Source organism: Arvicola amphibius, chromosome 10 (assembly GCF_903992535.2).
Source record: "Arvicola amphibius chromosome 10, mArvAmp1.2, whole genome shotgun sequence".
NCBI classification, from domain to species: Eukaryota; Metazoa; Chordata; class Mammalia; order Rodentia; family Cricetidae; genus Arvicola; species Arvicola amphibius.
In genome coordinates this window covers 70,555,105-70,582,937 of record NC_052056.1, presented here as the reverse complement: position 1 = coordinate 70,582,937, position 27,833 = coordinate 70,555,105, and the positions used below count along the sequence as shown (strand labels likewise).

General features: G+C 42.5%; 2 protein-coding genes across 3 annotated transcripts in view; both read right to left on the bottom strand.

The window, feature by feature from the left end:
* LOC119824902 (histidine-rich glycoprotein-like) overlaps window positions 1-27,833 on the bottom strand; it is a 68,516-nt gene that overhangs the window by 31,615 nt on the left and 9,068 nt on the right. The gene's annotated exons all lie outside the window — the stretch shown is intronic.
* On the bottom strand, window positions 40-26,831 carry LOC119824900 (T-kininogen 2-like). Of its 2 annotated transcripts, none has more exons than XM_038345476.2 (11): window positions 26,465-26,831; window positions 23,784-23,894; window positions 22,348-22,432; window positions 16,669-16,841; window positions 15,114-15,221; window positions 12,764-12,863; window positions 11,136-11,296; window positions 3,590-3,697; window positions 3,409-3,495; window positions 1,796-1,867; window positions 40-251 (listed from the first exon to the last, which is right to left on the bottom strand). In XM_038345476.2, exons 1-11 carry the CDS (start codon window positions 26,657-26,659, stop codon window positions 153-155), a joined length of 1,299 nt encoding a protein of 432 aa, XP_038201404.1. In that variant the 5' UTR covers window positions 26,660-26,831; the 3' UTR covers window positions 40-152. The 2 variants fall into 2 exon arrangements, with proteins under 2 accessions (XP_038201404.1, XP_038201406.1); XM_038345478.2 differs by having other exon boundaries at window positions 12,764-12,848; window positions 26,465-26,830.

Here is a 27,833-nt window from a genome sequence, read left to right as displayed (position 1 = left end):
GCTACAGTACAGGTGTGGCTTAAAGGAGACCACTGTGAATTCATCAAGTCTGAATTTTATTTCACGCAGAGGCAGAGTGATGAAGGTACATTCTTCCATATTACATGTATCCCATGAATCTTCTGTTCTGTCCACTTGGGGTCATGCTGGGGCTATTGTGCCAAGTGTGAAGATTCTGCCTCACTCCCAGGTGCTGACTCTGCCCCTGCCCCTGAGCTTCTGCCCTTGTACTCACAGGCGTTTGCAAGCCTCTGAAAGTATAGCAAAACTCTATTAATTTGATGTTCATGATCAATATTTGCAAAAATGATCAGCTGGTTGAGAAGGTGAGAATGTTTCCTGGTGTCACTGGTTCTTTATTTTAAAATGTAGACAATATTAAAATGAAAGAATCACTCGGAGCTCAATGCTTCCAGTAAACACCAGCAGCAGCAATGAGTGCATTTGCAGCATGGCGTGGTTGTGAAAGCCACATCTTTACTTTCCCTTCCTGCTCTTGACTCTATTCCTGTCTGTAGATATTTTGCTTTTTTTAAATCCAAGGTTTACAGCAGCTCTGCAGTACGGGAATCCCTTGATACCATTTGTTCAGTGGTGTGGAAATCCCTTCCTGTCTCGTTCACATTTCGGGGATTCTTTCTTTTAAAGATTTATTTATAATGTATATGAGTGCTGTTTCTGCATGTATAACTTTATGTCAGAGGAGGGCACCAGATCTCTTTACCACCATGAGTCACCATGTGGTTGCTGGTAACTGAGCTCAGGATCTCTGGAAGAGCAGCCGGTGAGTGCTCGTAACTGCTGAGCCATCTCTTCAGTCCCATTAATCCTTATAGTATTGTCAAACTTTTCATTTTTATATATGTTTTGGTTGTTTATTGTCAATAATATTTTTAGAAAACTAAATTTTTCTTTGACAATTTCACATATATTCATTTATGTATACATACATATTTATATGTGCACACACATATGTTGTTCTTTGACAGTTTCACATATATATATTTCTGATTATGTTTTTACTTTGGTTTTTCAAGACAGCGTTTCTCTGTGTAGCTTTTAGAGCTATACTGGAACTTTCTCTGCAGACAAGGCTGGCTTCGAACTCACGGAGATCTGCCTGCCTCTGCCTACCTAGTACAGGCATTAATGTATGCACCCCCACCACCTGGCGAGTTCTAATTATTTTTAACCCCACTATCTCTTTTCTCCCTCCCATACCTGTTAGTGTCTCCTTCTCCCTACAGGTCCATTTATCTTAGTGTCCATGGGTATGTAATTGTCCAATGAGCCTGGGGGGACTCACCAATAGGTACAAAAAGATGTAGTTTTGCAGTCAGAAGTGGTAACCGTGACACTGGGCTGAGCTAGGGGAGGGTTAAGGGTGGTTTTCCCCTGTGTCTGTGTAGAGGATGTAAAGCTGCCTTCAGAAGTGCTTGCCAAAGGCTCTGCTCTCTCCTCAGTGTGCTTGCCACTGTTTCTTGATGATTTTTGTGTTTACGATGGCCATGACCATGCTTATGAACACGTTCTGTTTTATGTTCATGATCAAAACTGTCTTCCCTTTGGGGTTTAATATAATCCAATTTAAGCTGATGTCCATGGCCAAGGCCATGTTGCTTCTGATGAACATGGCCAAGGCCACATGTCTTTGGGAGCCAATGGCCTTGGTCATGCCCATGCTTATGACTGTGGTAAATCTATGCTTTTTCTGTTTCTCATGCTCATCAGCGGGTCTATGCTCATGCTCTGCATCCTGCTCTTCTTGCACCATGGCAGTATAGCGTGGACTTACAGTTGTTCCTTCTTTTGCTTCTTGGACTTGGACTGACCGGAAAGGTGAAAAGCCTGGAGGTCTCCTCGTCATCTAGAGAGGAATATTAAGATGAGCATTGTTAGAATCAGGTTGTCAATGAGGGAAGCAGAGATTAAGATCCTGGTGATGCCATTTTGGCTTACAATGGGGTGATTTTTGCCAGATTTTAAATACAATATTAATTTTCTACAAAAATGAATTAACAATATTTCTTCTCTTTTAATTGTTCTTAAGATTTATGGACTTTGTGATACTGGAGACTGAAGTCCAGACCTTATACCTGTTGGACTAGTACTCAACCACTGATACATCCCCAACCTTGCTTGCCTATTGCTCTTAATGATACTCCAAGGCTAAGAGTTTTTCTTCATTTAGAAAAACTGGGTGGTTGAACTATGTAATAGTACACTGTTTGTAGCTGTTTTAATTTCTTTCTTGTTTTTGTTTGTTGTTTGTTTGTTTTTTGAGACAGATTTTCTCTGTAGCTTTGGAGTCTTCTTTGGCCCTCGCTCTGTAAACCAGGCTGGCCTCAAACTCACAGAGATCTGCCTGTCCCTGATTCCCAAATGCTGCGATTAAAGGCATGTGCCACCACAGCCCCGCCTGATATCATTTCTGCAGCAATTATTACTGCTTTTATGCTTAAAGGCCTGAGCAGCGTCACAATTTCTCTTTTTCGGCTGAACCACCCTGGAGCTTACTCGCAAGCTTGATCACAGGGCTTTTTACAATGATTTAGAGACAGTATACAAACGACAAGGACCTAAACTAGAGAGAGAGAGGCGGCAACTTGCACGAAAGCATGGTTTCGTGAATATGATCCACCTCCACTTTCACCACCTGTGAGAAGAGACAGGTGAAGCCAATGTTCAAGCCAGATCTTCTAGCCGTGAGGATCAGGATGGAAAGGGTTAGCTCTGATTTGACCTGCTCTCCATGCTGTAGAAACTACCTTCACTTTTCTGTAAAATCAAAATAGCAGCACTGCCTCCCAGGGCCCTAAGGACTGGTGAGAATGTGCTAGACATTTGCTTTGCAGAGCCTGGGACAAGGGATATAGTGATGTAATCACTTTGGAGCCTCACAGCTTTTCCAATCTTTTTCTTTGTCCTGTTTTTATTGTTGCTGTTGTTTTTGTTTTTAGAGACAGGGTTTCTCTGTGTAACAGCTCTAGCTCTCCTGGAACTCACTTTGGAGACCAGGCTGGCCTCAAATTCACAGATATGTCTGCCTGTGCCTCTTGAGTGCTGGGATTTAAGGCGTGAGCCACCATGGCCTGGCTGGCATTTCAAATCTTAGTGTCCCATCTTTGACAACTCACAAAGCAGTATTTGCATGGGGTACTCTGTAAAGACTTGAAAGGATGATGTAGAGTCATGCCTTACAGACATGAATCATGTGTGTGAGCCCCTCGAAGATCTATTAAAACACAGGGTAGATCAGCATAGAAATGTATAACTTCTTACTATTTTAAGAAAGATACCCCCTCCCCCCAGTTTATTTTCAGTAATGATTCATTTTGAATTCCCAGATATGATTTGTAGGAATCATAGGCAGAATTGACCCCAAGCTGACCGCAATTGAGCTCCTACCACTTGTATATCTTGGCACTTGACAGTCAGTTCAACTTTGTTCTCCCATGGTCTCATGTATATGTCAGCATTACAGCTGAGACCGTTCTGATAAGAAAAGCAGAAGTCAAGAGGAAAATTGTTAGTCATGAGGCCCGTGAGCAATGAATTTTAAAGCATCACCCAGCCCCCTGCTACTCACACCAGGGGACTTGACAACACAATCTGGTCCCAGTTCCATGTTATTCGCCTTTGAACAGTTGGTTTCTCTGGCTATGAACTCAATAAAATACCTCACTCCAGCTACCACCTGTAAAGTTAATTAGAACAATGTTGACAGAGGTTTCTGTCCCACACAGTCGACCCCCAGCCATTCAGTCCCAAAGAAATACACAGAGGTCTACATAAACCGGTTGTCCTATTAGCTCAGGTTTCTTATTGCTTAATTCTTACATCTTAACCCACAATTCTTGTCTATGTTAGCCACGTGTCTTGGTACCTTTCATCAGCAAGGCATTCTCACCTGTGTCCTCTATGTCTGGGTGACGGCTACAGACTGAGCTGATTTCTTCTCAAATTTCTCCTGTTCCTGTTGCCCAGCCTCCTCTTCCTCCTGATCATTCTGCCTATACTTCCTTCTGCCTGGCTACTGGCCAATCAGCATTTTATTAAGCAGGTACAAGAAACAATCTTTACAGGTTAAAACCAAGATAAGTTTTTAATAAGGATTAGTGTAACAAATTAAACTTTTTTACTCAATGAGTTAAAGGTAAGAACCTTGACATTTTAATTATGCACTGATAATTTTAATAGTCATACACCCCAAGCTATCAATAGTTGATACAGACTTTAGGTTTGTATGCATAGCTAGGATTTCTTGATATTAGTTGGGTAGAGTCCAAGAAAAGCTGGCTACAATGTTTACTTTCTTCCACACATACCAATTTTAAGGCTCAAGAGCTGCAAACTGCGTTCACCAGGGATTCAAGACTTAAGTTACAATACAATCCGAGGTATGGAAGTGCAATCTCAAAATATTTTCTTTAAACAATTTTTGTTGTCTTGCTGCCAAATACTGAATCAGTAAATTCTTACCTAGATTAATGTGCAATTAGGAAAATTTTAGAATATCTATTGTTTCTTCTTATTATTATTTTATATTATTATTATTATTATTATTATTATTTGAGTCAGGGTTTCTTCATGAAACTGTCCTGCTGTTCTGTAACTCGCTTTGTAGACCAGATTTGCCTCAAACTCACAGATATCCAACTGCCTTTGCCTCCACTAAGTGCTGGCATTAAAGGCATGTCCTACTACCACTTGGCTGTGTGGGTGTTCTTGCATGTACATCTGTGCAACACACAGGTGCAATTGTGTCCTCAGAGCTCAGAAGAGGACATCTGGAGTTACAAGGGTTGAGGGATATCATGTTGGTCATGAGAACTGAACTTCAGTCCTACATAAGAGGAGGCAGTCCTCTAAACCACTGAGCCATCTGAGCAGCCTTTCCAGTTAAGTATTTAGTAACAGTTTTTTAAATTTTTTATTGAGCTAAACATTTTCTCTGCTCCCCTCATTTCCTCCTCTCTCCCTTTCTACCCTATCCTGTGATCCACACGCTCTTAATTTATTCAGGAGATCTTGTCTTTTTCTCCTCCTGGGTAGATCCATGTTTGTCCCTCTTAGGGTCCTCCTCATTGTCTTTGGTAACAGTTTTAAACACTACACAATCTTGTCTATAATCAGTAGCCTAATTTTGTGATCCAATTATATATTAAAGGATTGAACCGTATTTGTGCATCTTTGGAGTATTACATAGCTATTGCAAAGAATGCATCTGTACATGTTGACCTGGAAGAACAGTTCTTACTGAAAAAAAAGGAGAATTACACACTTACACCACAATCCCATTTTGTAAAAAACATCTGAAACCTTTTATAGTTTTTTATGATTTTATGTTTTTACCTTTGTTGTACTAGGGATGGGTGCTAGTAGTCACCAGGTACCTACTATTGACCTATATTCTCAATGTTTTAAATTTTATTTTTTTATTTGGGAAATAATCTCATTATAAACACAGAGTGGTCTGTAGCTAGTGGCTGTCAAATTCACAAACCTCCTGCCTCAACCTTCCAAGTACTAGAATTACAGGTGTGAGTTGCCATCGTGGCTTCCAGGTGCTGACAGCTCAACTTAATTCAGAGCTTGTGGGGGGGAATGCAACACAGCTAGTAGGGGTTCAAGACTGCATCCACACTGCCACCACCCCTGGTGTTCTGATCAAGGTTTGCAGTTCATGAAGCCACTGTGCCAACTTTTGTTTATCTATCTATCTGTCTATCTATCTATCTATCTATCTATCTATCTATCTATCTATCTATCCATCTATTATCTATCTATCTATCATCTATATATCTATCTATCATCTATCTATCTGTCTGTCTATCTATCTATCTATCTATCTATCTATCTATCTATCTATCTATCTATCTGTTTTATCTTCCTTGTAAAGAATGCTGTGTGTCAATATAAGTTCCAACTGTACTTGAAACTCAAAAAATGGAGGGGCATTTCTAGGAGAAACATAGTGGGAGCAAGCCTAAAGTAAAAGAAATCTGTATAGTGCTAGACAATGATGAAAATCATTTCTCAAAAATCAGAGCAAGGTAAGGCAGTGGTGGCACATGATTTTAATCCCAGTAATCGGGAGGCAGTGACAGGAGGACGTCTGTGATTCTGAGGACAGCCTGACCTGCAGGCCCAGTTCCAGGACAGCCAGGGCTATTACGCAGAGAAACCCTGTCTTGGGAAAACAGGAAACAAAGACTTCTAAGGAATAAAATAAATAAAATATAATATAATAAGATAAAACAAAACATAACACATTACAATGGAACAAAAATAAGGGTAAATGACATAGCACAGTGGGCCATGCTTTAATCCCAGCACTTGGGAAGAGAACCTAGTAGATCTCTGTGAGTTTGAGGCCAGTATGGTCTACACAGCAAGTTCCAGGACAGCCTGGACTATATAATGAGATCCTGTTTCAAAAATAAAAGAAATATAAAAGTACTTAGGAACATATCTAGCAAAAGATGTCAAAGACCTCCACAGTGAAATTCTCAAGATATTGGAAAATGAAATTGCAGAAGGTACTAGACAATAGAAAAGATCCATATTCTTGGATAGGCACAATTAATATTGTAAAAATGTCTACACTACCAAAAAATATACAGAAGTGATACAATACATATAAAAATATCATGTCATATTTCACAGGCTTAGATAAAATAATACAAGAATTTATATGTAACCACAAAAGAGAGAATGTCCAAAGCAATCCTAAGGGGTAAGAACAATGCTGAAGGTATTGTAATACTTGACCTCAAATCTGTATAATATATACCCATAGTGTTAGCAGCAGCCTACAACTGGCACAGAAGCAGACAGGGAGACCAACAGCTCAGGAATCAGCCCCAAGTCTCAACAGAAGAGAGTAGATGAGAATGGCCTGCACGGCTACAGAAACAACCAGCAGAGGACACACAGCCCACAGCATGGGGTGCTCTCCACCAGCTACATGTCAGACAAGGAGCTAATATCCAGAATTTACGAAGAACTGCAGGCATTCAATGCCAAGGGAATAAAACTGTCACTCGACAAACAGGCAGCTTTTTAAAAAAGAAACACAAATGACCAATAACTATTCTAAAAAGTGTTCGGTATCCACATGCACTAAGGGAAACACAAGTTACAACTACTTGGAGATAATGCCTTCTCCCACTCAGAATGGCTACCATTCATCCAACAAAAAGCTGGAGAGGATATGGAGAGAAATGAACCCTTATTCACTGCTGGTGGAGATGCAAAATACAGCCATTAAGAAATCATTCTGATCGTTCCTTTAAAAAAAAGTAGAACTATTATATGACCTATGTATTTCACTCTGTGCATATGTCCAGAGAGCTCCACACCCTACCATAGATATTTATACCCCGTGTTTATGACTGTTTATTAATTATAGTAAAGAATTGACATAAGTCTGGTTGCTCATTGACAAACAAATGAATAATGAAAATTTAGTACATATGTATGTTCATTGGAGTATTACTCAGCTCATTAGAAAAAATGGAATTAAAAAATTTCAAAAAATGTGACTTAGACTGTGTAATAAATATTAACTCGGGTCACATAATCTCAGAAAGAAATATGTCACATATTTTCAGATGAGAAACCTCACCAATAATATATATAAATCAATGTATATTTCTGTATAGTATAAGATGAGGAAAAGAGAACAAGAAGATATAAAACTAATTTTTTAGTGCTAATTCTGTCATGGATTTTTTTGATTTTGGGGAAGAATAAGTACATAAAATAAATTTGATGCTGAAAACATAAAACAACATGAAGCTCCACAGCTTCTGTTTTGATGCCAATTATATTAGTATAAGTTCATTAAGGACTTTGGGTGTTGTTAATTTTGTTGTGTGATGTTTTTATTGCTTATTCAAGTTTATTAAAAAGATAAATAAGATAGCACAATAAGCAAAGTGAAAAGTCAAAGGATTAAAACTGATGCAGGATAAAGTTTGCCATGAGCATAAAGCTGAAATTTGAAAATTGGATATTGGGCTGAGTATCTGAGAAAAGAAATTATGATGTGTACCAGTCATTAAAATGGTTTAATGTTGCTAATAAGCAAAGAGGGATGCTTTGACAAAGGAGAACAACATCATTCTCAGTTTTCCAGACCACCAAGGATTGAGGACATGCAGACACCTGCTGTTGAGCAAGTGCACACTTGGTCCATGCTGGGAGGAGGAGAATCAAGACTACATCCTTTTTAGTGGTCTCCTGCCTCAAGGGCTGGATCCTAGGGCCCTTGTCATGAGGTCCTCTCTCCAAGCACATAGTTCATTCCTAAATGGCAATTTTTTAAAAAAAAACCTCTTCTCTCTCTCTCTCTCTCTCTCTCTCTCTCTTTCTCTCTCTCTCTCTCTCTCCCTCCCTCCCTCCCTCTCTCCCTCTCTCTCCCTCCCATACTCTCTCTCTCACTTCCTCTCTCCCTCTCTCTCCCTCCCAATCTCTCTCTCACTTCCTCTCTCTCCCTCTCCCTTCCTCTCTATCTCCATCTCTCTCTCCCCTTCTTCTCTCTCTCTCTCTCTCACTCTCCTTTTTTGTCTTTCTCACTTCAAAGTGTTCCCTTGGCATTCTTCACACACACACATGCGCACACACACTTGTACACACAAGCACATACATACACACACACATACGAGGGTGAAGTAGAATAAGGGGAATGAATGAAGGGCTCCTAGACCCAAGCCTTGGATGTGCAGTACATGACCACCCATAATTCTGACATCGCTAAGAATAAAGAAATTTCATCGGACAGCAGGACCATCAAACAAGAAGTAAAGAAAGCACAAAGCACAACAGTATAAAGCACCAGCCCCTTTGAGGGAGCTGGCCTGTGACATCAGTAAGTCTCAGTGCTGTGAGCATCACACAGAGTTCAAATGTCAGTTGAGATTTATTTTAATAAAGTTTGTCTACTCTTTTTGGTGAAAAAACGGAGGAAACTAGAAAGATGAGAATAAGTAGACCCTTGTGCCACATTCTAAACCCACCACTGTGGAGAGTGGAGGCACCCAGCACCCCACCCACTCATCTCTTTTCAGTGTTGCTTTCTGTAGGCGCAGCTGTGGCATCAGTGCATTCTTTTCCTTCCTTCCTTCCTTCCTTCCTTCCTTCCTTCCTTCCTTCCTTCCTTCCTCCCTCCCTCCCTCCCTCCCTCCCCCTTCCATCTCTCTCCCTCCTCCCTTTCCTCCCTCCCTCCTTGTCCCACCCTCCCTCCCTCTCTTCCTTCCTTTGTTTGTTTCATTCTTTCTTTTTTGCTTTCTTTCTTTCGTTTTAAGATGCAGAAGATGCAGGGTTTCTCTCTGTAACTGCCCTGGCTGTCCTGGAACTCACTTTGTAGACCAGACTGGCCATGAACTCACAGAGATCCACCTGCTGCTGCCTTCTGAGTGCTGGGATTAATGGCGAGCACCACCACTGCCCAACTCATGGATTTCTTTTTACAGTCTGCTTTTTGTTGGCTACTAATCACAAGACACTCCCCCACCGAACACTCCTTACAGAGATGCCTTGAAGTCTCTGCCTAAGGTAGGCTTCATTTAATCATTCCCATATTGTTGGTCCTGTTATTATTATCAGTGCGGATGTGGTGGGGTGGAGTGGGTGTGTGTGTGTGCCATGGCATGTGTGTGGAAGTCAGAGAACAACTCCGTGAAATCGATTCTCTCCTTGCACCCATATGAGTTCCAGGGATGGGATTAAGGCTGTCTGTCGGGCAGGGATAGAAAGTGCCTTTGTCATCTGAGCAACCACATTCACCCAGACAGTGTGACATTTTACCACATCTTTTCTCTTTAATGGAAATGAAAATGACTATGGCTATGTATGAAGCCTCTTGTTTCAGATGCCTAGAAATCCAACTAGTAAGCCAAATGATGGGCATTTTCTTACTAGATTACAAAGGTCTCGTCGGTTTCTTTAACAGTTTGGCTCTAGCTTGATTACCTTGTATCTAGGGAAGGAGGCTCAAGTCTCTAGAGGAGGAATCTGTCCTTGCACAGTAAGATTATAGATAACCAGCGCTGTTAGAGGGTCTGACTTTTTAATCCAGGTATTCATTTTACAGATGGTGCCACAAAGGCTGAGATTTTCATAACCACACAGAGTCACCAAGGATAGAGTCTGTTTTATAGCTGATCCACTGATCACAGATGGAGGTAACTAGCTTTTATGATAGGGTGTGAAAGTGGAGCTGAGGCCCTAGAGATATAGACATGAGGGCATCCATGGCAAAGGGAGAGGAGGGAGAAAGAACAAGGCCATGTGAGAGTGATGGGCTCTTACTGACTGACTATCGATGTGGCTGAGTCCAAGGCGTTTAGCATTTCTTCCCCCCAAGTCCTCATCCCCCCTCTGTGTGTGTGTGTGTGTGTGTGTGTGCGTGTATTAAATCAGATCTTGCTATATAATCCAAGCTGACCTAGAACTTGTAGCTCAATCCTCCTGCTTCAGCTTCTGAGAGCTTGGATTATGGGTGTACATCACAACTCCTTACACTAATGTTCTTATGAGAAAAGAGCCTGCAAAGACTGAAAGTAAAAGCCTTGCTCTTCCTCCACAGGACCTTGCTAACTGTACAGTGGTTTCCAGGGTTTGTACAGTAAAAGCCTTGCTCTTCCTCCCCAGGACCTTGCTAACTCTACAGTGGTTTCCAGGCTTTGTACAGGTTTCTGGAGTCGAAAAGTCATTTGTCACACATTGCCTAATTTGAGGTTCGCCCCAGACATTTTCAGGTAGAAAACAGAGCTTTTGATTTGTTTGTTTTGCTTTTTGTTTTTCAACACAGGGTTTCTTTGTGTAGCCCTCGCTGTCCTGGAATTAGCTCTGTAGACCAGGCTGGCCTCAAACTCAGAGATATGACTACCTCTACCTCCTGAGTGCTGGGATTAAAGGCTTGTGATATCACCTTCCGGCAAACAGAGAACTTTAAAGATACTTGTCTGAAGACACTCAGGCACAAAGCAGAGTTGGGAGTTGAAATTTAAACCACGAAATCCAATTACAAAGTACAGTTTCGTCAACCACAGTAAAGACCCGGAATCAAATTAGCAACCAATCTGCACATAGACTATATCCTCCCATCTTTGTGTCTGTTTACATACCTGGGATGTGGCTTTTTTCACTCTATCGATCTTGAAATAGGAAATATGGTTAATCTCTGAGTTAATCTTTTTGATGGCATGACCGAGAGGCTCTTTCAACTCCGGGCTATCTACAGCAACACTCTCAAGGCATCCAAGGCAGCTCTTGGTCAAATCCTCTCCTGAAAAAACAAACAAATTTAAAGTCAGTAGGTATACCCAAAGAGTAGTCTAGCCTGGCTCCCGTCACACAGAGGCCCAGCACCCTCATTTTCATAGGTGAGAAGTGAGCAGAGCAGTGTTAAGGGATGGTGGGCCATGAGACACTCACTTTCTTCCTCTCTTGTCTTCCTTGCAGCTCAGATGCTTAGGGAAGCATGCCTTTGACCATGTTGAGCCGTATGTTCTACTTGTTTTAATCCCCTCCCCAAGGCAGATTCTGATGTGAAATATTAATTTAAGCTGTGTTACATTTGTTTATGCTGTGACGCAACGCTGTGTTGCAGTCTTTTACGTTGTATGTAACTCTGCGAAGCTCTGATTCTTTGATCCTTTGATCCTTTGCCTGTCTAAAACATGTGATGGTCACATAAAGAGCTGAATGGCCAGTTGCAAGGCAGGAGGAAGCATAGGCAGGACTGGCAGGCAGATGAATAAAAGGGAAGAAAAATCTGGGAGGAGAGAAGAAAGAGCAGGAGAGATCAAGAAGTGAGAAAAGAAAGGACCAGTCACCCAGCCAGCCATGGAGGAAGAGTGAAAGTAAGATATAGAAGTAAGAAAAGAAAAAAACCCAGCAGCAAAAGAGAGACGGGATACTTTAAGTTAAGGAAACCTGGCTAGAAGCAAGCCAAGCTAAGGCCATGCATTTATAAGGAAGAATAAGACTCTGTGTATGATTTATTTGGGAGCTGGGTGGTAAGCCCTGCAAGAGCCAAAAGAATCAAAGAGTAAGAAACAACCAGCTACCTTTGGTGCCCAACGTGAGGTTAGAGCGAAAGAAATTCATCATCCCAAACCAGCCTTGAAGTCTACATGGAACAAAAATTGGCCTAGAACTTCTGCTCCCCTGCTTCAGTTTCCCGAGTGATGTGATTACAAGGGTGTGCTGGGCATCCAGCTTAAAATTTTGCATCTTCAGTGTAAACTTGGGAGAAATGTGTAACTTAGAGGAAGGCAGTGGTGAATGTAAAGGAATGAATGCATGAGCCTCCAACGCGGCTGCAGTGGACAGCGGTGTCTTGGTGCTTCTCGTCATGACCTGTGCACAGCAGTGCCTCCGGCCATGACATGTGCAGAACTGTTTGTAACTGTGGGAGAAGTCATCTCTCTTGAGAAATGCCAATTTAGCCATAAGCTTTTCCCAGACAACCTCCTATCCTAACATGCTGGGAAATCCATCTTTATCTGGAGGGATTCCATTATGTATGGTTTAAAATGAGACCTCTCCAACTCAAAGACCCACATTTAAGAACAATTTGTAGAAAAGGAAAGGAAAGCCAGCTGGCATTGCCCCTGCAGATGGCCTTGACCCAGATAGCACACACTGTTCCTTCTGTCACTGGGTTGCCTTGGCCCTTTACAGACACGGTGCAACTGGGTAAGAAGGCAGGTCCCATTACTTCCCCATGACCCCTTATGTGCTTTCTCACCTGAAGAGATGTTACAGTTCTGAAAGAAGTCAGCAATTTTTTGATTGATGTCCACAAAGGCGTTATCTCTACAGTTCCAAACTTCCTGGTCATTCAAAATCAGTAATTAAAATAGATTTTGAAAACAAACAACTAATAAAAAATCAAAGACAGTATGCTTGCTTAAGAAATTCTTGCATAGGGAAAAGGGGAGAAAAGGGAATAGAAGCTGAAAACAAAAGAAAACCAGAAGCACATGAGAGTATCTATGGCTACAAATAAACACAGAGGGGCATGAAATAAGAATGTTCACTACATGGTGAACATGTAAGTGAGTGGGTTTCTCTCTCTCTGTCTCTCTCTCTCTCTGTTTGTGTGTGTGTGTGTGTGTGTGTCTGTGTTTCTGTGTGTCTGTGTGTATTCACAAGTGCGGGATGATGAGTCTCTTGACACTGGAGTCAAAGAAGTTTGTAATCTTCCTGATGTGAGATGGGGGTGCTGGAAATCAAACTCAGGTCCTCTATAAGAGCAGGGCTTCCTTTTAATCATTGAGCCACCTCTCCAGACTCTGCACCTTAGCTTATGAGAAGGGTCTCTCGCTGAGCCAGGGGTAATAAATTGTGTGAATATGAAATAAGATATAAAGATGGAGAGGATGTCTAGATATAAAATGTAAATTTTTCCATTTAAAACATTGAAAGTTGTAGAATTAGCTGTTGTTAATTAAAATTCACCATGCTATACAACCTTTACTGCTGCATTGAAAAATAATTTTACCCCAACAGAAATTCTAAATCCAGTAAGCAATAGACAAGCATCCTACCCTTTTGTGGCCCCTCTGAATGTTCATCTCCTTCCTGTCTTTATGAATTTGCTTACCTTATATATTACATATAAATGGCTTCATACAATATTTATACTTCTGTGTCTGACTTACTTCATTCATCCCATGCTTCAGGGTTCACACATGTTGCAGGTGCATCATCCTTTGGTGTATGTATACAGTGTGCTATTCATCCATTCACCTGCTGTCCTCCTTAGTCTTTTATTAGCTAGACACAAATGAGAATCACGTGGAGAGGGAGCCTCAACTGGGAAACGCCTCCATCAGATTGTCTTGTTGTCAAGTCTGTGCAACATCTTTTTCTTTCTTTTTTTAAATTTTATTTTATATGTGCAAGTGTTTTGCCTACATGCATGTGTCCACCATGTGCCTGGTGCCCGCTGAGGCCTTGAGAGGGAATCAGAAACCCTGGAACTGAAGTTCCAGAAGGTTTTGGCTCAGCCGAGAATGCAAACTGTGTCCTCTGGAAAACAATAAGCGCTCTTCAGTGCTGAGCCATTTTTCCAGCCCCAGCATTTTCTTGATTAATGATTGACATAACTGGTCCCAGCCCACTGTGGATGGTCCTACCCCCTGGGAAGGCGCTCCTCAGAGGAACAAGAATCAGCCTGCTCAGCAAACCAGTAAGCAGCTCTGGGCTTCAGTTCATTCCTCTGGGCTGCTGTTTGATTCTTGTCTTGGCTTCCTTCAGTGAGAGTCTGTGACTTGTGATAAAATAAAGCCTTCCCTTCCCAAGTTGTTTTGGGTCATTATTTTATCACAGCAACAGAACTGAGAAGGACCCCTGTTGCTGGGCACGTGGGTCGTTTATACTTTTGGGTCCTCTGAGTAGTGCTGCTGGGAACATGACTTTCTCTGTTTGAGCTTTCTTTTGAGTTCCTTTGGGGAGACATCTAGAAGTGTAGTTGCAAGGACATCTTCTAATTTTCAGCTTAGTGTAGCTTGATTTATTTGTTTGTATATTAGGTGTGCGTACCTTCATCTGTGTGCATGCACGTGCACATGTTTACACACAAATTCAGATTCCAAAGGTTAATGTCAGAGGCCTTTCTTAGTTTCTCTCTACCTTATTGGTTGAGATGGAGTCTCTCACTGACCCTGGAGCTCTCCCATTCAGCTAGGGCCAGTGAGTGCCAGGATGTCATCCCCAGAGGGCTAGAACCCCAGAATGCGTTAACTAACATGAAAGTAGAATTGAGAAGATGAAGAAACAGGAAGGGAAGAGCTGAAGTAAGGAGCCGGGGTCTAGAGCAGCCTGCTGGAACACTGAGCACACATAACATCGGAGGAGACAAGGAGAGGATTGCAGCCCAAGCCCCAGGCCTCATCCCTGGCGAAGGTAAATACTCAGTGTGACGTGTGCAGAGTCTCTGCCCAGCAGCATGGTACCCAGAGATCTTCCATGACCATGGATGCGAACTACCAAACCATATCTCAGTTTTAGGAACAGTCTTCCCACAGAGTTGACAGTCCCGTCATGCTCTTAACAAAATGTTAAAGACGATCATTCAACTTTTGCCTACTTACTACTTCTGCAAGGAATTTGCACTCTGGAGATAAGAATGGAAACTGCTCCTTTGAACAATTAGTTTGCACAATTGAGTAGGTGATTTCATATTTCATTCCAGCCACCACCTGAAATGATTTTAGGTTGAGTGAGTACTTGAAGTTCAGCTTGAATATTAATCACGTGAGCAAAAGTTATAAACATCTTTAAACATTGAATTGGATTGAGTAAGTGCTCAGAAAATACACACCATCATTGCTACCAGGCAAAGGGATCACTGAGTAAAAATTTAGTATATTCGCACACGTGTGCATGCACACACACACACACACTTCCATGTAACTGCAAATTACACACAAACACTCCAATGTAATTGTAAATTATATATATATATATACATATATATAAACACACACCTATATATACATATATACATTATATTTCTTGAAATAAAATCCCCACAGTCCTTTTCCAGGTTGCCAAGAGGGCACGTTTCTCCAGCTTTGTGAAACAATAGGATTGTCTATACAGGAGGAGTGAGAAATGGGAATGACCTTTCCTGGTGAGTCTACTGGTCTAAGGTCACCAGGGAGTGAAATTCTCCTTCTTTGTTCTTGACAGGCCCCACACTGACTGCCAACTCCATGCTGGATATATACGATCCCCATGGAGAGCACCGTCCCCATCTGACCATCCCTCTTCCCCATGCTGACCAACCATTTCCCTATCATGGCCACCCCCCTTCCCCATGCTGACCAACTACTTCCCTATCCTGGCCACCCCCTTCCCTATCCTGACCACCCACCCTCCCTATGCTGACCACCTTCTCAATACTGACCACATACCACCCTCATGCTGACCTCTGAACATGGACACAGATGGGTAAAATACAAATCTTCCACAGTGGCAAGTTAAACTGAAGGTAGAGTATGATACATAGGCAGAGGTAGGCAGATCTCTGTGATTGTGAGGGCAGCCCTGTTTACATAATGAGCTCCATGACAATCAGGGCTTTACAGAGACACCCTGCCTCAAACAAACAAACAAACAAACAAACAAAAACCCAAATACATAGATAGGTAGATAATCAGATGGCTATGGAATAGAGAGCTATTTCCACCTCACCACCATGAGCGAGTGTCAAATATAATTTAGGGTGTGCCCATGAAGTCATGTCCACCTTTTTAGGACCAATTTAATATTTTGAGACAGTATTTGATTAATGATAACAAGATAGTAGTAATACAGATTTTTAAAACCCTAAAACCAGAATGACAATTTCATGAAATAAAAATAAACTATTTCTTACAAACAAACCCAAGGGAAGAAGATGTGTGTCACCCTTCCCTTTGTATGGGTCACTCTGCTCACTTGGGCCCTAGAGAAAGCCCCTTGCTATAAGAACTATTCTCGTGAAAACACAGAGGGTCACTCCAGTACCATAAAGCATGAGGCAAAGCAGGTTCCTCTTGGCAGGGGAAACTGCAGGAACCACAGAGGTTTATTTTATGTGACAAGATGCTAATCTAACAAATTTTTAACCATATCATGCTGTGAAAAACTGAAAAAACAAACCTGTCTCTGGGCTGCTTCTACTTTTCTAAGAGCAAAGAGGTGGGAATGCTTTGTGTGGTTGTTGAAATGCTCGACTGCGTGTTTCAGGACAGGCTCCAGTTCAGGGCTACCAGGTGGTATGGGGTGTACACAACCCAGACAGGTGTACTGGGATGTCAATATGGGTCCATTACCTTGACAAAGAGCAGACAAAGAGACAGCATTAACAACTGAAAACATCTTTCATATACCCTGTCCCCAACCCAAACCATTTAGAAACTCCCAATAACTTACTTTCCAATAACTCCCATAGGAGTTAAACATGATGAGAGTCTAAGATTCCTGTGTGGTCAGAAGGAAAGTGGAGACTAGAAAGAGCAATTTTTATGTTATATTTTTTTATGTAACTTCTTAGACATGGGTCTCATATACCCCAGTGTTGGTCTGGAACTATGTGTAGCTAAGGATGGCCTGGGAAGTCTAATCCTCCTTCCTCTACTTTTCTCTGCAGGCCTCTGTGTTGTCTGAGTTTTCTGTCCTGCCCAGTTCCTGCAATTGTTAAGACCCAAAGAAATAACTCAGAGTTTTACATTAGTTAAAAACTGATTGGCCCATTAGCTCAGGCTTCTTATTAACTCTTATAACTTATATTAGCCCATTATTCTTATCTGTGTTAGCCACATGGCTTGGTACCTTTCACAGCGAGCAGTCATATCTTGCTTCTTCTGTGGCAGGCTCACAACTACAGAAAAAGCTTTCTTCTTCCCAGACTACTCCTGTTCTCATTGACATGCCTCTACTTCTTGTGTGGTTGTCCCGCCTCTACTTCCTGCCTGGCTATGGACCAATTAGCATTTATTTAAAATATATTGACTGAATAAGATTGTCCCTTACTACTTCCCACTCTTTTTTAAATAAAGCAAAATATCCATAGTCCAATTTTTGGGAATATGGGCATATTTTTCCAGGCTACTTTCTGTTGTTTGGGGGCACTGATAATCTTATGGGGACCTAAAGAAAATTTAGAATTATTATCAAGTCCTGACTGGAGTATCCTTTGAGGCTTGATCATCTCAGGCAACATCTTGTATCTGTTCTGGATTTAGAACTCTGAAATCTGGGTCATCTATTCCTATCAGAAATTTCTCAGGTGCTCTTCCTTGATCAAACCTGATTTTTCTTAACTCAGAATGAATCCACAGCCTCTCATTTCCTGTGGAAACAAAAGCAAATCCTCTTCTCCAAGGCAACATACCTTTTGACTTCAATTTTGAAGTCAAGGTATTTTCAAAATTAGCATTATAAACAAATATCTTTTAGCAGTAGTTTTTCCTTCCTCAGCATTTAAACAATTCAAATTGAACATAATAACATACAGTATCCAGACTCTATGTGTATTTTTCATCTTACGTGGCTTTATTTTAACCTCTATTTCTTTTATTTTGATTTTTAATTTTTGGCTATTTGAGACAGAATTTCTCTTTGTCAAAATTTGTCCTGGAGTTTACTCTGTCAAACAGGCTGTCCTTAAATGCACACAGATCTGTCTGCCTCTGCCTTCCAAGTGCTGGGATTAAAGGTGTGTGCTACCACACCTTCAATTCACAGAGATCAGTCTGCCTCTGCCTCCCAAGTGTTGGGGATTAAAGGCGTGTGCCACTACTCCTTGAACTCACAGAGGTCTGCCTGCCTCTGTCTTCCAAGTGTTGGGTTTAAAGTGTGTGCCACCACACCCAACTACTCCCTTTTTTATTTTAAGGACTTTAACCTTTTTCTTTACTCTTCCAAGCTTGCAAATATTTTTTAATGCACTGTAAACCATTTAGAGGTTTTCTTTGACTTTGAATCTCTCTTTACTGTCTCTCTCTCTCTCTCTCTCTCTCTCTCTCTCTCTCTCTCTCTCTCTCTCTCTCTCTCTCTCTCTCTTTCTGACCACATGAGTCTTTAATTTGCTAAGCAGTATGGAGAGGATTAAAGCCATGGCTTTGACAGCTGGATCCAGCCCATTCCTTAGGTTTCTGACATTCCAGACTTATGGCGGAGGTACTGGCTGTTTGAAATGCCCAAATCTATGGTGTTTCAAAGTCCCTGCCACCAGGAAAGCTGCAGCAGTCTGCTCACAAACCACACTTAAATGCTCTGTAGCCAGACCTCCTGCCTGAAAAAGTCAGACTTTGCACAGGCAGAATGGACCAGAAAGCAGCATTTTAAAATGGCACGGCTTTTTTCCTGCTACAGCTGAAAATCAAATAGCATGCAGTCAGCTTTTCATCAACACCATTTAAGTGTTTATGGCTTCTTTTATTTTCCTTTTTTTTTTTTTTTTTTTTTTTTTGGTTTTTCGAGACAGGGTTTCTCTGCAGCTTTTTTAGAGCCTGTCCTGGAACTAGCTCTTGTAGACCAGGCTGGCCTCGAACTCACAGAGATCCGCCTGCCTCTGCCTCCCGAGTGCTGGGATTAAAGGCGTGTGCCACCACCGCCCGGCGTGTTTATGGCTTCTTAAAAGAGCTGCAAGGTTTTGTAACTAAAGCTGAGTCAGGAAGCTTCTCTTAAATGAAAGCACTTGCTTCTAGCGAGCAGAGCCCCCCTGGGAAAATGCTGCTATCAATGAGCCATGCTTAACTCTATTCTTTGCTGTCCAGAATTACTTCCCAAGCTCTGTCAGGCTTTATGTGGATACAGTTGCCCCCATGTTGGGTGCCATTTGTTATCTGAGTTTCCTGTCCTGCCCAGTTCCCGCAGCCGATAAGTCCCAAAGAAATCACACAGAGTTCTACATTAGTTAAAAATTGATTAGCATATTAGCTCAGGCTTCTTATTACGTCTTACAACTTATATTAGCCCATTATTTTTATATTCTTATCTATGTTAGCCACATGACTCAATACCTTTTTCAGCAAGGCAGTCATATCTTGCTTCTTCTGTGGTAGGCTCACAACTGCAGAAAAAGCTTCCTTCTTCCCAGATTACTCCTGTTCTCATTGACACGCCTTTACTTCCTGTGTGGTTGTACGGCTTATATTTCCTGACTAGCTACTGACCAATGAGCATTTATTTAAAATATAATTGACAGAATACAATGGTTCCATCTCTCATATACACCATCCCAAACATAAAACATTTAGAAGCTCTTGATAAATGACTTTCCAATTACTCCCACATGAGTTAAACATGATGAAAGTGTAGGACTCCTGTGTAGTCAGAGGGAAAGTGGAGAATATTAAGAATAGTTCTTTATGTTATATTTTTTATTTAACTTCTTATACATGGGTCTAATATACCTCAGTCTTGGTGTGGAACTATCTGTGTAGCTAAGGATGGCCTGGGAAGTCTGATCCACCTTCTTCTACTTTTCTCTGCAGGCCTCTGTGCCTGATTTATGAGGTGATGGGGATTGAACCCAGGCATTCAGGCATACATACTGGCTTATCAGAAAAAGGCTCAGGAATGGAGCCATGCGAGGAGAATTCTGAGTGTCAATGAGAACACTCCAAGAAACAAGGCAAGAGTCTTGTGACCTCAGTTGCTTCAAAACACAGAATTGTTCTTGGAATGTGTTTTGGGCCCCTCCCAAGGGTAGCAAATATGAGCAAATTTACTGCTTGTTCTTCTTAGTCAATTAAATATCAAAACTCTCCTTGGTAAGCCTCTATGGAGAAACACATGAGTGCCACAGAACTTGTCCTTGTGACTGTATACAGCATGTGCTCATGGGAACTTCACTGATGCGGCCTTTCTCTTTTCCATGGATTTTTTTTTAAAGATTTACTTATTTATTATGCATGCAGTGTTCTGGCTGCATGTACGCCTGCATGCCAGAAGAGGGCACCAGATCTCATTGCAGATGACTGTGAGCTGAGGGTTGAACATAGGACCTCTGCAAGAACAGCCAGGGCTCTGAACATCTGAGCCATGTCTCAAGGCCCTCATGGTATAAGTGACCTTTCTTAACCCTCAGGGTATAAGTCCTCTGAGGCTCTGAATGAAGTTGGTTATTGCAGGAGACTTTAGTCGGCCTCACTTATCAACTCCATGCTCAGAGGTCCAACCGCCTCCAGGACGGTGACACTAGCTGAGCTACATCATTAGGCCTTTGTGTTTTTTAATGATCACAATATATTAACTCACCATTTTATAAAAGGGAAATATTACAGATATATCACAATTTTTGTGCTAATTAAAGTTCCTTTATGCATCCCTATATTTATTTCCTGTCATTAATCCTGACAAAGTCAACCTGATCTTTAACTCTTGGAGAAAAACCCTCCCAAAAAGATTTTTATTTCTATTTTTTATGTCATACATCATCTAAAACAAATCATTGGCAGGTAGAAAGCATATGGCTGTGAGCTGGCAGGAAGGCACTCTTCTCTGTGTTCCTATGATTAGTGTGGTAGCTTGGATGTAAATGGTCCCCACAATCTCAGAGTGTGACAATATTAGGAGTTTTGGCTCTGTAGGAGTAGGTGTGGCCTTGTCGAGGAAGTGCGTCACGGGCTTTGAGGTTTCCTAAGCTCATGAGCCCCTCCAGGCTCACAGTCCTTTTTCTGCTGCCTTCTGCTCAAGATGTAGCCAGCACCATGTCTGTCTGCACACTGCCATGCTCCGGCCATAATGATAATGGACTGAGCCTCTGACCTGTAAGTGAACCTGCACAGACTACATGCTTTCCTTTGTAAGAATTGTCATGGTCATCCTGTCTCATCACAGCAACAGAAACTCTAACTAAGACAACCAGCATAAAAGACAAGAGGTTTTCTTGTTAGTCAACCCAGAGGGGCCTTTCCCTGAAGTCCATCTGCCCCTGATGTCACACACCAGGTGCTGAACTAAGGTGTAGGGACACGTTAAGTGTCACTTCCATGAAAGAATGACAACCAGGTAGAACAGAAAGAGTGTAGACAGCATTTCATGGAGGTTGGCAGGAGCTAGAAAAACCAGGAGGCTAAAATGAGATTGGGGAGGATGTCTATGAAAATGTTGAAGATGCCTGAGCTGGAAGAAAGAAGCTGGCAAGAGGTGTTGGCATGCTGTGTGGGGGCGGGAAGCTGTAATGGTGGAATGAGGTAACACATGATCCATGTGAGGAAATTAATACATGTAAAGTGCCTAGATCCACGGCAGCACCTAAGTGCTTGGTGAGCGTGAGCTCTCGCTGGCATCTGGTGTCTACGTCTGATGATGCACAGGCATTGCGTCTTTCATCGTCTCAAATTCTAGCACACCAGTCCTGTGAAGTGTGCAGTCCTGCTCTCTCCCTTCCGAGACAAGGAAAATAGGAAGTGAAGACGATAAAAACCTGCACTGATTTCAGGTCAGAGACAACCTCAAAGCCCACTGTCTCTTCTCTGTAGGGGGCGCTGTGGGACTGGAGGGAAGTCCAAGTCTCCTCATCTTGTGCCAGCCTCCACCCACACCCTCCCTGCTGACACAACACAGGAGGAGTCAGAATAGGTCTGAGGGGATGATTGACACTGCCTGACCCAATCCAAAAACCTGGGTAGGGCTACTCTGGCCACACATCTGCCACAGTCCTAACACTGCAGATGGCATTGCCATTGTCACAGTCTGCAAAGGTAAGGTAGTCTGGTCTGGGTTGTGTTCCTGGTACATATGAATAATTAATGTCAATTGCTTACTCTCCCTCCAGGCTCCTACCCACTGCCACCACTAGGGAAATCCCCCTGATGTATCACCCACCTGGAGTAATCTTGCAAGTCTGGGTAGCTACAGAGAATTTCTTAGTTTCACTCTTCCCCACTGTTGCTGTACATTCTCCAGTGGCCTGAAAGAAAAGAAAGAGGCCAATTGCTCAAATCTTTCTTTCTCATGGGTGTGTCTAGCTAGTTCTGTTTGTTGCTAATTGTGATTCAAAGGTTTTTTTCTAATCGTATTTTCTTAAATATTTATTTAATTTTATGTACGTGAATGTTTTGCCTGTATGTATCCTGGTGCCTGTAGAGGCCAGAGGACAGCATCAGATCCCATGGAACTAGAGTCACAGATGTTTGTGGAACCTGTCTGGGCACTAGGATCCCAACCCAGATCTTCTGCAAGAGCTCTTAACCACTGACCCACCTCTCCAGTCCTCTACCAAAGTTTGGAGACATGAGAATGAATATCTGCTTCTCAGGCAGATGACTGCCCGCCATCCCTTCTCACCAGTGCAAGGCATCCATCCGCTGCTAGATCTGGAGTTTCCTTAAGATGCCTACTGTCAACAGGATCCTTTGTTTAGTGTATCTCCTTTCAGCCTCCTCCAGCCAGGGAGACCAAGATTGTCTCATTTTAATAGGTTAGAGCACCTACTGAGGAAAGCCAAGTGGCTTCTTACCACTAGGAGGCAAAGTCAAGATTTGTACTTCGGCCCAGTATAGTTGGAGTTCCCATATTTTTCTTCACTAGACCTTGAACTCAACCCAAATGCCTATCTGTTGTCTCTATGGGGTTTGACACACAAGCTTTGGTTGGTTTATTAAGGCCATCTTCTCATGAGAAGACAAGACTGTTTAATGATTGGCATATTCCTGGTTTTTCTGTCCTCTCAAGAATTCAGACAGAATGAGGCTAAATTTTCTATATAGTAGAAGGTTTATGTTCATCCTTCATAAACAAACTCAATAATAGAAAGCATGCCCTTGTAATTAAGAAAATCTGTCGCTGTTGAATGAGCAGGGAAGTTGGTGTGTATACACAATGGAAGAATTCTAAAGAATTAAATCTTGTCACTTGCAACACAGAAGGCACTGGAAACAAGCAGGTTAGTGAAGGCATAAGGCACAGGCCAGCAAGGCCAGCGAAGGTGATGTCACAGAAGCTAGGAGCAGAACACTGGAGGCTGCGGACAGGACAGGGCTGGCAAGAAATACTGAGTGAATACAGACAAGGGTTTTATATTGTTCTTGCAGAACGGCTGGAAGGAGTTTGAATTTTGTCACCGTAAAGGACTGTAGGCTGCCTGAGGAGACAGGTACCCCGGCTTTAAACAAGCCCATGGGGGTTAAATCCTCAGACGTACCCCACCATGTGTACAAGTTTTATGTTTGATCTATCAGTTTGACACTCTCATTTAAATGTTACAGAGCCCAAGGTTCCACGCAGCAGGCTGGGGACTTTGGAATGAAGAGCAGACTCACAGCTTCCTCGGCGTCCTTGTAGTCACAGTCCTGCCAGGTGAGGCCACTCTGAACAGGGCAGTTGCCCTCCTTGATCTGGTACTTGAAGGAGTAAAATGTGTCAGAACCAACCTGAGGAAAGCAAAGGTAACACTTGGTGTTATTTATTGGACCCAGCAGCAAATATGTGGGAGTTGATGCATTACGAATACCTGTCCTTCTTAGACTCAAGAAGCGGTGCATTTCTTAAAATCTAAACATTTACATTTGCATAAATACTTCTTGGAAGAATGCTCATAATATACTTATATTCTTAACAATCCCAAAGCAGCACCCAGTTTTAGCCCTGCCTCTTTTTGTGAAACCTAGCTTACATGTACATATCTGGGTCTTTAAACGTCTGGTTGAAGGTGGGCATAGTACGAAGCCTGTAATCAGGGTACCACACTTGGGGAGCTGAGACAGGAGGGCCTTGTGTTCAAGGCCAGCAGATCTACATAAGGAGGCCCTGCCTCAAAAAACCCAAAGGCTAGGGTCCATCTTAGAGCTTGGGTGACATGTGCCCTGTGTTGGATCCCCAGTGTCCAGGAGGGGAGGCCAACTACAGGGACATCGTAGAACAGAACTCCCGTGTACCCATCCATCACCCAATGGAGACAACAGTGCACAGTGGCCCAGAGTGTCTGGGGGGAGAATGTGAGCTATGCTGTAGCAAGAAACAAAAGCCTCGTTTTAACTTTGGAAAACAAACCAGTCTATATCTATTAGGGTTTTTGTTTTATTCTCATGTCATATCATCAGATTTTTCTCCTGCTGTAGTAACTTGACCAATCCAAAGAAAGAGTCTTTAAAAGTGGAATTTATTATACTGTTTATTTTTTAAAACTTCTACATTTTTAAAAAGTTTTAAATGTGTGTGAGCATTTCCCTGAATATATGTACATATACCACATGTATCCTGGTACCTATCATGGCCAAAAAAGGTACCAGATCCTGAGTTATGTATGGTTTTGTTTAGCATGAGGACCTGCTCATATGGGTTTCTGTCCTGCCCAGTTCCCACAGCTGGCAAGTCCCAAAGAAAATCACACAGAGGTCTCCATAAGTTATAAACTGAATGGCCCATTAGCTCAGGCTTCATATTAGCTCTTATAATGTATATTGACCCATATCCTTATCTATGTTAGCCACATGGTTCAGTACCTTTTTCAGCGGGGTAGGTTACATCCTTCTTCTTCCATGGTCTAGGCAGGACTGTGGCGGAATAGGCTTCCTCCTTCCCAGCATTCTCATGTTCTCATTGCCCCACCTTTTCTTCCTGTTTGGTTGTCCTACCTATACTTCCTGCCTGGCCAATCAAGATTTATTTAAAACATGATTGACAGAATACAGACAATTCTCCCACACCAGTTCTGAATGACCATTGGTGCTGGGAACTGAACCCAGGTCTTCTACTACAGTCATCAGTGCCCTGAACCACCGACCACCTCTCTAATCTGTGATCTCTCTCTCTCTCTCTCTCTCTCTCTCTCTCTCTCTCTCTCTCTCTCTCTCTCTCTCTCTCTCTCTCTCTCTCTCTCTCTCTCTGTGTGTGTGTATATATATATGTGTGTGTGTATATGTATATATATATAAACTATCAATCTCTATCTATCTACCTACCTATCATCTATATCTAATCTATAAATCTCTGTCTACCTACCTATCTATCATCTATCTATCCATCCATCATCTATCTATCTATCTATCTATCTAAACTATCAATCTCTATCTATCATCTATCTATCTATCTATCTATCTATCTATCTATCTATCTTGCTGTTTTCGAGACAGGTTTTCTTTTTGTAACAGCCCTAACTGTCCTGAAACTTGCTCTATAGACTAGGCTGGTCTCAAACTCACAGAGATCCACCTGCCTCTGCCTCCTGAGTGCTGGGATTCAAGACATACACACCACTGCCCAGCTTTCACCCAGCTATTTTTAAAACTCTTAATGATTTTGTTTTTCTCTGTTTTATGAATCCTTCCTGCATTTACCTCCTGCCTGAGTGGACTGAGGCAGAAATGAAAGCATAGTCAAATCCAGCTGAGCGGGACTAGAGGCGGGGGGAGAAGCTGGTGAAGCCCTTGCCTACCTAGCATGTCCTTGGTTTGAATCTCTGGCACCACATAAACCTCGCTTGGAGGCACATGTAATCAAAGCACTAGGGAGATGCAGGCAGGAAGATGAAAAGTTCACATTTATCATCAGCACCATTGCAAGCTCATGGTCAGTCTAAGGCTGTCTGACACCCTGCCTCAACCTCCCTACACCCCCAAACTGAAGAAAACTAATGGACACATTGTTATCAACCTCAAAGAATCAGCTACACACACTCGATGGTATTCACTTGGTCCAAGGCAAGGATGACAACTCTCTTCTTACTCCCTTTATTCAGCCCATGCAGAATTCTCACTTAAAACTGGGAGTTCACAGACACAGCTCATTCTCCTGCCGCAAGCTGATTAAGTTGCTGGATTTCCCTGTGCCTTGTTCCTTTCAAACATCTCCACCTGCTGCTGTTCTGTCTTCCAGGGACGCTGCTTGAAGGGTCACCCACGAAGCCGCTATTGCTTACCCCAGGACTGGCCACCTCCCGTCCTTTACTCCCATGCCAGAGAGCACAAATTACAAGTGATCTCAGGGTTAAGCAGTCACTCACCATTTTAGTGCCCTCCGTCACTCGGTACAACACAAACTGGTTGCCAGTTTGGTTCCTAGCATTGTACTTTTTCAGAGCAGCGTCTACAGCCTGAAACACATCCTCATCATTGCAGTCGATTTCCTGGGTGGTTTCTTCCTGTGCTAAACTTGGGAGCAGCCTGGAGGAGAGGAACAGTATAGTAATTAGCTTCATGATTCAAGTTTCCCTCTAGAATTGGCGGGATGGTTTTGAAGAGAATTGGAAGCCAACTCAGCAGCTGCTCTTAGCAGCCTCTCTGTTCTGTCCAGTCCTCCTTTCTCCCTGCCTGACCACTGGGGCCCTTTTTAGATTCCTGCCGTCACAAGCTGTTTGCCCTCTTTCCAGAGAGCAAATAGGACTTGGCTAGCTGTCCAAGCAGGTTTCAGGCTGGAACATTGCAACACAGGGGTTGTTGACCTGCGTCTTTGACTTTGGAAAGAATGTGGGAAGTCAGAGCCCATATCCAAAACATTGTGCAACGTTGTGCAGTGAATTAGAACAGAAACCAATAAAAGAGGAGCTAAAAGCAACAACCAATTCCGTTAGCCTCTTGCAACGTTACTGGGCCAATTACAACAGTTTCTATGTGTGAGAACATGAGAACAATGTGCAAACTTCCCACACAGCATTACTTATGAAATGCTGGTGGGATCAGAAGCAGGCTAACGGGATGTTGATGTGTTCAGAAGCAGGCAAATGGGATGTCGGTGTGTTCAGAAGCAGGCAAATGGGATGTCGGTGTGTTCAGAAGCAGGCTAACGGGAATTGATGTGTACAGAAGCAGGCTAACGGGAATTGACATGTACAGAAGCAGGGAAAAGAAAGGAAGGACAGAGGGAGGGAAGAAAGGAAGAAGAAAGAGAGGACGAAGAAATAAAAGCCCCAAATATTGAACTCTGTGTGTTCCACGGGAATCTCTAGCTTATGATGGAGCCTGCCTGAGAAGCCCGAGGCCAGGTGCTGTCATGGATGTGGGGTGAATGCTGACTTTACAGGAGCATGACAGGTACAGGCACTTGGGTCGAGGTCCTAGATGGATGTCAGTCTGGCTCTTCTCCTGAACGTCTATGTACAGGCAAATGCATGCATGTCAATGAGTGCTTGTGCGTGTGCGTGTGCGTGTGTTTCATGCTTGTCTGGGTATGTGTCTAGGTGTGAATGAGTGTGAGTTTTCATGTATGCCCATGTGTGTGTTTGTGAGTCAGAATCTCATAACCTTCCCATATCAGTTTCTTCACCTGAAGATTGTGGAACTCATAGTATCTTTTTTGTTTATTTGTTTTGTTTTTTGAGATGGTTTCTCTGTGTAGCCTTGGCTGTCTTGGAACTCAATCTGTAGACCAGGCTA

Excerpts from the sequence above, each read along its gene's own strand:
- LOC119824900 (XM_038345476.2), bottom strand. The coding sequence starts at position 26,659 with ATGAAGCTAATTACTATACTGTTCCTCTCCTCCAGGCTGCTCCCAAGT. Across the intron at positions 11,297-12,763 it reads GAACTGTAACATCTCTTCAG|GAGAGGATTTGACCAAGAGC; the intron begins GTGAGAAAGCAC and ends TTGTTTTTTCAG. Across the intron at positions 3,698-11,135 it reads TGAAAAAAGCCACATCCCAG|GTGGTAGCTGGAGTGAGGTA; the intron begins GTATGTAAACAG and ends TTAACTTTACAG.